The following is a 9786-nucleotide window of genomic DNA, read 5'->3' as shown; positions in this document are numbered from 1 at the left end:
CAGATATCATCAGTCATAAATCATTCTTTCAAAATGCGAGGCTGCCTGCTGTAACCTCAAACTAAATCTTATCTTTTCATTTATTACATAGTTTATCATCTCAAACACTAACTGATTGTTTTACCTTCAAATCCAGACAACACACAGAGGGATTTCAAATGAGGGTGATGATAGAAAAAGCTTCTGTTGTCATTTGTACAAAATTCCTAATCATGTATGTTTTTATAGCAGTAATCACTTTTATAGTTTTAAATAGCCACAAAATGAAAACTGCAAATAAAGAGAAGAAACCAAATATCAGGCAGGAGTGTTGTTTTTGCCTATTCACTGAAGCACAAATAAGAAAGAGAACTAAAATAAGAAGCAGAAGGAAGTGTTTTTAGATTTTCATAAATTGTGATGTGTCAATCAAATAACTCTGGCTTGTGTCCGTGCACATGCATGCATGCATGCAAAAAAAATCCCACTCTTTTAATTGAAAGAGTGGGATTGAACACTTAAACACTTAAATTCTGTCAGATTAAACAGGAATGCGTGCATTATTCATTGAACACAACATTATGCAACAGTGACATGTTAACTATCAGTTTGGACATGTGGAGCTGCAATGTCTAGGTGGTATGATGAAACACACACACACACACACGCACGCACACACACTCACACGCACACACACTCACATGCACACAGACAGTGATGTTGAAATTCACAGGGTGGGATGTGTGCGCAATTTCCTTGTCAAGACTTTGAAATTTCTTGAAAAAGACTTGTTTTTCTTCTTGGTGTTATTGGAAAACATTTTAAATTTGATGCGAGAGGAATGTGCATATTTAAGAAACTAAGGGACAGGACTAATGTAATAAAAAAAAAAAAAAAAAGATTTCAGTTACAATGGGAATTCTTTTTTGACTCTTGCATATGCGCAGTGAAATGTAGGGTGGCATGGTCTTATGGCTGAGCAAAAAATTAGTGTGCAAAGAATAATAATTAGAAAAAACAAACTTACCATAAAAAACCAACCATAAAATTATATATATATATAAACATGTATATGTGTATATATACACACATATAAAATGAAATATAATAAAATAAATACAAATAATTAAATAATAAAAATTGAAAGCCAAAAAATTAATAAATGTATAAAGTATTGATGAAAAGGAAGTGTACACTGAGCCAGTCTGGTGGGTTGTGCAACTTGTCACTATAAATGTGTAAAATGTGTCAGACTCAAATATACAAATGTAAGGTGCAGTGTGAAGCTTTCGCAGGACAATGTGTTAGACGACACTGAGCATAAACAGGACTGAGTTCACCTTGCTGAAAGCCTGAGGGAAGAAGCTTCTCTCAATAGTTGTAGTGAGAAATTGAAAACGTGGAACACACTTTGTACATTTTAAAGATATTTTGAACAAAATGTATGATCAGAATGATCAGATTTAGATTTTAAAAGGTTCAACAGCTAAAGTGATGACAGACAGCAGGATCAGCAGCCTGATGGAGCCATCAAAGATACAGTGTCAACAGATACAGTACAATCAGGAGCTGGTTTTATAGCCTCCATCACTCTGAATTATACAGGTGCTTCAGGTAAAGTAGCAGCTTATCAAGATTTATTGTTGCGGAAGAGCTTTATGACCTGTTACTGACACAGTTTGACCTTTTGTTCTGACCAGTACACTCACACTTCGCACTTGATGTGCAGTGACGTGGCTTTAAACAGAGTATCATTAATGATTACATCCACCTGAATTACTTTATACACCACATAAAAGTGTGAAGTTGCTGTTGGTTGGTGTGTAAAGGTAAAGGTGAGCTGATACAGTCACACCTGCAGTTTCAGCCCGCACGCAGCGCAGCTATCTGGATGGCAGCTTCGGTCAGTCCAACACTTTGGTCAAAACTGAAATGGTGGTGGGCTTGTTGTCGGAGGGGTGAGATTATACAGTATCTAAATGCTTCATTGTGCTACTGTCAAATATATTTAACATCTAAATTTGCATATGCTTGTAGATGCTCTGGTATGCAAACAAAAGCAATAAAAACTGTACTTCTGTGCTTAAACCAGCCTCAGAGAGCTGTAAGCATGGCTGCACACTCTTCTCCTTGTTACACCCCATCTCCAAAATTTGCACTGTGCGAGGTTTAAACATTTTCCAACTTTCCCGACTCTTTTAAAGTTATTGGCAATTGCAACTGAATTCAGCTCTGTAGAGACATTACATCTACCATCAGTCCATACACACACACACATATGACTGAACATACACAGTAATGTTGCATAAATGTATTAGTATCACTATCTGGGCTTGTGTACATTACTGCAGTAGTTTATAGCCCAAAGCCACCAGATGGATGAAGGGGAATCAGAGCTTGATAACTTCTGATATACTGCCATCAAACCAGTTATTTATGATGGATATGTAGTTATCACTTCCAGAGTTTGAAAACCCTACTCTCAGGCTCACTCAGAGTATGTTGAAGTCAGGGTTGTAGGAGAACACAGGCATGAGGTGGAGCTGACTGCAGGCCAGGGCAGAGGTGGAGTGCGGAAGGGTAAACAGATGCCAAGTCAAATAAAACAAAAAACCCTGGGCAACGGCACAACCACTGGCAGTCTGCTCGGAACTGGCAGAGACACACATAAACATACACACACTGTACACATACGCTCTGTTTACACACAGCGTAGGCAGCACTCTAGGCAGCGGGTGATCCTGCTCCCTCTTGGTTCACTCAACCGGAGAATTACAAGAATATGTCCACAGACGTAGAGTTTCATTCACAGTCACGCAAGAAGCTCCTGTTTGTGCCCTTTTCAACTTGCAGGAGCTCTGACACAACAGGTGCACAAATACACACACGCTATACAAAATCTTAGCTGATACAACACTGCATGATTACTGAGACTCTAACACAGACACACACGAGATGGGAAGGGCTGCTCGGTCAGGAGTTATGTAGTTTAGAGAAAATCCAAGAGCTCATCGCAGATTAGCTGCATCAAGCCTCTGAGAGGGTGGTTATGGTGGTCTGCAGGGTGTGGCCACATACTTAGCCGTCATGCAGTTTACCTGCTGATCGGTCCCATTAGAACAGTAGGGCGTGTGCAGCTTCTGGATATTATGTAAAGAGCTTGACTCCCTTTCTGTCTGCTTCATGGAAATCTACATTCAACAAAGTGTTTGGTTTGGATCAAGACATTAGCTGTGTCTTTGACACAGAGTGGTTAGCGTAAGAGCTCGCTGACAATATTAATGATGGTATTAAGGTTAATAACAATGTAATTTTTTGTTAATACCTCTTTTGTCTTTCCCTCCTCAACAAAGAAGTCAGAGGTAATTTACAGAACATCATGTCTGGAGCTGGTTGGGGGTCACAGGCATTAGTTTTTTTTTTTTTTAGCATTTTTGCCTTTATTAAGTGAAGTGAGAGTCAAGATAAAGACAAGAAATGTGGGATAAGAGAGAGAACTACTGTATGACATTTAACGAATGTCCCTAACCAGAATTTAATCTGTGCCATTGTTGTTCCTCTGCATGTGTTCACACTGGAGAAGTGAGAAAAAGTCAATATGCAGGGTAAAGGCTTGATTTCTGAGAGTAAGAGAGAGAAAACAAACTAAAAGAAAAATGTTCTACATCTTTGTCAAGTTTGATTGGCAGATGCATTCAAAAGCATCACAGCATGACTGGGCTCTGATGGTGCATGTATTTTTATATTTTGGACACTTTGGTTCCATGGAAACAAGTTGTGGACACAACAGTAGGCCTATCATAACATTTTAAGCTCAAATGACGAACTTGTTAGCAAACAGTTACGCATTCAGTACTTATACGGAGCAGCATTTATTTTGAGTCCTGTTACCGTCCACATGCTGAATGTAAGTTCAGTTCAGAGTTCCCACTCTTTTAGAAATCATTTTCAGTGGTGGTCTAGCTCATATGACAGACAGGAACCACGCCATACATGAACATGTTTGATTTCAAATAAGTGCAGCCTTATTGGCTATACATATCTATGAAACCGTGTCTTACATGCATAATTGATTATGAAATTATGACACATTGATAGCAACAACTTCATTTCATGTTATATTATGGTTTGTCTTATCTGAACAACGCAGCATTGGGTTAGAAGTGACGCTAACAAAATCGAGTATTCGAGCGAGTTTTTAGCCGGTGTTTGACTAACATACAGTTGGGCTCCCATTCATTTTATTGACCCGTTTCCATAATTATTATTATCTAAGCATTGAACCAACACACATTTGAAACCTTTGCTCCGCCAGAGTTGAATCACAAACAATAAACCTTTAGCTACAGGCAAAACAAACTAGCAAGCACGTCAACTTCAGCAACTGAACCAAACATGCTAACCCTTTATTCAACAGTTTAAAACAAGTCTGGAAGAATACGTTAATCAAAAAACCTGATAAAACTACCACAGTTAGCGGCCAACATTGATTTACGTGCATTTAAAGGATAATGTAACTTACATTCTTTGGAGTTTCTTCCTCTTCAGTTGTAAATCATCCAACTTGCAGGCATGTGATGGGACCTCAGGGTGCGTTCACAGTCAAACAAAACTGATAGCAGCTTTTTCAAAATACTGTCGTCCATAAGCTAGCCAACCATTTGAATGGCAACATGATCCTGAACATGACTTTGCCCGAAAATAGGATAATGTTGAAATAATTAGGTCAACTGTTTTCCAGGTTTTCCAGAAGGCGTGGGAACCATTTAAGTTATTAACTCTCCTTATAACTCTGTTTTTGGTCTCAACCAACTCCTCAGGGAAACAACTCACATTTAGCAGCTAAATGCTCCACTGTGTTCGCCAGCTAATCGCTAACTTTGTTTGCTGCTGAGCAAGTAGTATATGGCGCTGAAAACAACTGCAAGTTGCAGGCTGTAAAACTGAAAATAGGCTAAAAGAAGCTGACATGCTCATAGAGACTGCAGTGTTTGCAGTCAAGTGATAATTCTTTCTAGGTTCACCTCCATGAGGGACTACTTTCGCATGTTGCTATTTAATCCAATATCAGTATAAAAATATTAATAAGAGGAGTTCTATGTATGTTGGATTCTTGCACGACAAATGCAAAAACACTACATTTTAAATATCACTATGGAATTGGGAGACAGCAACGATGATGACAGGGATGTTATTTTGTTATTATTAAAGATCACTTGCATAAACAGAAACATCCAGATAAATAGGCAGCTCCAACCTGACCAGCTGGTTGATTAATGGGTGCACCCACGGGACTTCAAACACGTTTAGGAATGTGAGGAGAAAAACAGTTTGCCAGGAGCTCAATTGTGTCCTCATGTTACTTTGAGGTGCATCTCGAGGAAATGCATGCATACCAATAAATAAATAAATAAAAAAGACACAATCACTTGGAAAAACCAGAACATTTTCTCAGGTGGCGTGCACATGTCCACGGTAACTAAGGTATAAAGATTAAAAATCCTGAAGCTTTAAATACATATAGCAAATATGTTTTTTTCATGATTGAAAACCAAAAATTCTTATGTTTTATTGTGTATTTGCATGATTTTACTGATGTTCCTCTGTTGGGGTTTTTTCTGTTGTGTACACACATACATGCATGCTAACAGAGCCACAACTTGCCCCAACATGCCTTTCCTACAACCTCAGGAGCTGTTCCTGAAAACAAATACATGTCTGTGTTTTAAGTACTGTGTACAGTACATTTCCACATGCTTGAAACCTTATATCAAGGCCATAACATTCAAATTGAGTGGCATGTTTAGACAGGAGGGCGCACAGTCTACACCATTTCTAACAGTGTGACACCTGACGTGAGTTCATACTGTGTGCATGCACAAAAAAAAAAAAGAAAACTGGCTTCAGATGTGATGAAAGGATATGAAATGTATTTTAAAGTACATTACAACAATAGCAATAATCAATAAAACAAAAACATGTGCAATGAGAGTCAGGAATAAGAGCAAAGTATCTTTACAGTGTAAATCAACAGATTTGTTGATCAGTGAAGTGCACAAACACACAGACACACAGTGACACATTTAGACATTCACATAGGAACACACCAATCTGCAGCTCGGGTTGAATGAATTCAGTGTGTTGAATACAGTAAATGATTTGTAGCTGACAGATTGTCTCAACAGCAGAGGTCTCCTGTTTGAACTTTCAGACATAAGTTTGTTTTGCAGCAATTTAAAGTAATTGATCAGGCTCTAAAAAAAGGGTGTAGTTCCTCTCATGAGAAAAACAATGCTACTGTTTTACAGTTTTTCTGCTGAAACTGTTTTTCTATTTCCCTTCCTACACAGACAGATTGAAGTGTATTCAAAGGTGAAAAAAACAGGATGTGAAATGGACTCTATTTATTGTGTTACTCTTCCTGTAAGCTACTGTAACTAAATGAAGTTAAAATACAGGATCAGGAAGCAAACACTGTGGAAGACTAGAAAAGCGGAGGAGGAAACAAAAAATAGTTCAACTCTGACCTCCGAATATGAGCACCACCATCCAAGATCTTACATCATTTAAATTAAATCATATTCAACCTTTTTAACAGAAAAACACTTTGTCATGAAGTTTATTTCTTCACCCGTCCCTTCATCTCACTTTCCTGTCACGCTTCTTTGGAGGCATTTCATCTTTGTACTCCTGTGGAGTGTGAGGGTGATCGATAACATGTTTCAGGATACTATCTGAGTATCTGAGTCTTTGTTTGAGCTCGTCTTACATTGACAGGGACAGTCTTTGGCTATTTTAGCCTCTTTGCATGCGACGCAGTTAAAAAAACCTTCTCGTCGGAGCATAAAATACACGAGTGACAGCACTCACAGACATTCAAAGACACAAACATACAAATACAGGTGCAAATGTAACTGTTTTGTTTTTACAGCACAGGCCCAGTGAGACCATGCTAACTTTGGGGATTGTTGGTCAAATCACATGTTCATTTATATTTATTAGAGAGTTGGAAGAGGGCATGTGAAATGTTTTGGGATAATACTCAAGGGTGCCATCCTTTATTTTTCTTTCTCTCTTAACCTAATCCCCATTTTTTGTTGTATTTCTATTCTTCTCCTCCCTGTTATACATCCAACTTCCTCTGTCCCGCCTCTTTTTATTAAAACATTCTGGAGCTGGGAAGAGGACAAAGGTCGACGTAGGGAGTCATCTTGACGTCTCCCTTGACCCTCTCCTCCTGGGTCTTCCACAGCCGGCTCCTCCTCTGGTTGACCTTACTGTTTGGAAATTTATTGCCTGTAGTTACGAACCCTCTGGAAGAGCAAGCATGTGGAGAAGGGGGTCCTCAGTCCTGTTCGCCAGCCCCTTTCTGTCTTCTGTCTTTGCTGCTGCTGAGGCTGCATGTCTTTCAGTAGGTGAGGAGAGCGTGTGTCCATCAGGGGAGTTGTGTATGCCGAGGCTGGTGAGGAGGTCCTGGAGGCGTGTGACGGTGCTCAGCAACTGATTCTTCTCCTCCTCCAGTGCAGAAACCTGCTCCCTCAGTCGGCCCTCCGACTGGCCCAAAACCTCCACTCGACTCTCCAGGCTGCACACACGAGCCTGGGACACCTGATGGGAGAAGACCAAATGAAGGTTAAAATGAACAAAACAACACAGACAATAACTTTTGTCTATGTGTGATTCACACGTGTGTACCTGCAGCTCCTCAAGCAGGTCAAGGTTCTGCTGTCGGAGGCTCTGATTGGTCCTTTCCAGCTGTGCTGCTCGCTGGTGTTGGTTGAGGGTTGGGGGCGTGTCCAGCAGCTCATCCTGCAGGACGTGGTACTCCACTTCATAGGCCTGGAGCTGCTTAGACACATCCATCTCACACACCTAACAGACACAGAGAGTGTACAGAGCTACCTATCAATTACGATAACATTGTACAATGTTACATTGTACTTGCATAAGTAACTGCTGAGAGATGTGGGAACATGATGACATGTCTGACGGGACAAGAAAAAATAAAACAGGTTGTAAACTAGCCAACAGCTTATCCAGATTTAACAAACAAACAAACAAACAAAAAAGCATTTTAAATTTCAATGCTGACACCAACACAGTTCAGCTGAACGCAAACACCCTGACGATTACTTTGACACAAATTACGTTGGTGTCTGCCCTGCAGTATTTGCACTTGGAAAAGTGAGAAACTCAGAGTGCCTGGAATTCTTGTTTCTTGTTTGCAGGTCTCTGTACCTTTCTTCACTGAATGTGACTTTTTATTTTTTGCTAATAAAGCAAAGATGCATTGCAAGTTTTTGCTTTACTTTCCAGTTTATCAAGATTATCCAACCCACTTCATTTGGAAATAAAATTTAAAGTGAACATACTTGGCAATAATTTCTCATTACACAACCACAACAAATGCAGAAGGCCAAGGTCTTTTAATGGACAGGTAATAAGAGGAATAATTTTCCCTTCAAAATAAGTTTGGCTAATCTGCAGATTTGTTTAAAACATGTAAGATGATCTGACTGTTTGTGTGATGTTTCCGTGTTCTCAAATATCAGCAGCTTAACTTTGGGAGTACAATGTTATCATTACTGATAGGAACGATGGCCAAAACTATAAACAAAAGGTCATTTGAAACTGGAAATTCCCTTTAAAATGTTTCCTTCTTATGTCACTATTTACCCAAATTAACTAGTTGTAATCCTGGACCTGAATGTTCTATATTTCTACATCATAGAACACGAACAATGGAGAGAGCACACAAGGCTCCACACATCCTGTACACTCCCTGTTTTTTGTAGTGAAACTGAGTCACACCACAGTCAACGTATAGATGTTCTGATGTGGATAAGTGGCACTGGAGGGAAAATACCAGTAAGCTTTAGCATGGCTCAACACCCACTTGCTATCTCATGCAAATTATATGGTAAACACATTATTTCCTAAACTATAGCGTACCTTGATAACATCTCTGTACATGTATTTGACTCATCAACTATTTCTGTCAGCCCCTCCCATCTGAAGCCAACATACATCCTACATTACCACATGTTAATGATAAATGTTATCATAACACCAGCTTACACGAGACTCACCTATAAGAACAATCTGATCATGACTCCGCTGGTGATTGGAGTCATTCAACCCTGATGTTATTGACATAGACTAGTGTCAGTGTTTTTTTCACCACAAATACTGATGTATGAAGTGGAGGTTAAATGACTTTGCTGACACTCCACCCATCAGTTGCCCTCATCCCTGTTGTGAATGGTTAGGCACTCAAGCAGAATATCAGATATACAACATCAGAACACATCACAAAAGGTTATTTAACCACTCATCCACCCTATGCAAATTCATTCAACCTCCCATGAAGTTGCTAGGAGATAGCAGTCATTGTTGCATGTGATGCTGGGTTAAATGAAAAGTCTAGTGATGTTCTATATTTGTTTTACTGTTAACAAAGTCCCATGAAAAGAACAAAACCAATAATGAATGAATCCACTTCCAAGTACTGTCTGTGCCTACATCAGCCAAAGCCTGATTTAGCTATTTATTCTATGCCTGAGGTTTTTGTGAGAGACAATTACATTAAAAATCACAAAGTCATAATTCTACCAAATATGAAAACACAGACATGATACACATATTTTCTAGAGTAACTTACACTTTTCGACAATCTCGCCAGTATCCGGTGTGAATAAACGTCCAAAAATCAGCTTTGAAATCATAGAATAAAGATGCACTTTATAACAGCAGAACTTTCTTCAGTATCAAAGTAACCCAATGATAGTTGTCTGTACATCCATGGGT

The 9786-nt window shown here is 39.2% G+C and overlaps 1 protein-coding gene across 2 annotated transcripts in view; it reads right to left on the bottom strand.

Moving 5' to 3' along the window:
- Window positions 1-5568: 5568 nt before the first annotated feature.
- Window positions 5569-9786, bottom strand: part of tbc1d1 (TBC1 domain family member 1) — a 48394-nt gene continuing 44176 nt past the window's right edge. For both annotated transcript variants that reach the window (XM_022758513.1, XM_022758514.1), the window contains exons 19-20: window positions 7675-7851; window positions 5569-7587 (exon numbers count right to left, since the gene is read on the bottom strand). In XM_022758513.1, coding sequence (XP_022614234.1) covers window positions 7282-7587; window positions 7675-7851 — 483 coding nt within the window. In that variant the 3' untranslated portion in view covers window positions 5569-7281. The remainder of the gene's footprint in view (window positions 7588-7674; window positions 7852-9786) is intronic.

The sequence above is a fragment of the Seriola dumerili genome, unplaced genomic scaffold (genome assembly GCF_002260705.1).
Source record: "Seriola dumerili isolate Sdu_G_001 unplaced genomic scaffold, Sdu_1.0 BDQW01000301.1, whole genome shotgun sequence".
Classification (NCBI taxonomy): Eukaryota; Metazoa; Chordata; class Actinopteri; order Carangiformes; family Carangidae; genus Seriola; species Seriola dumerili.
This window is presented reverse-complemented; position numbering and strand designations above follow the sequence as displayed.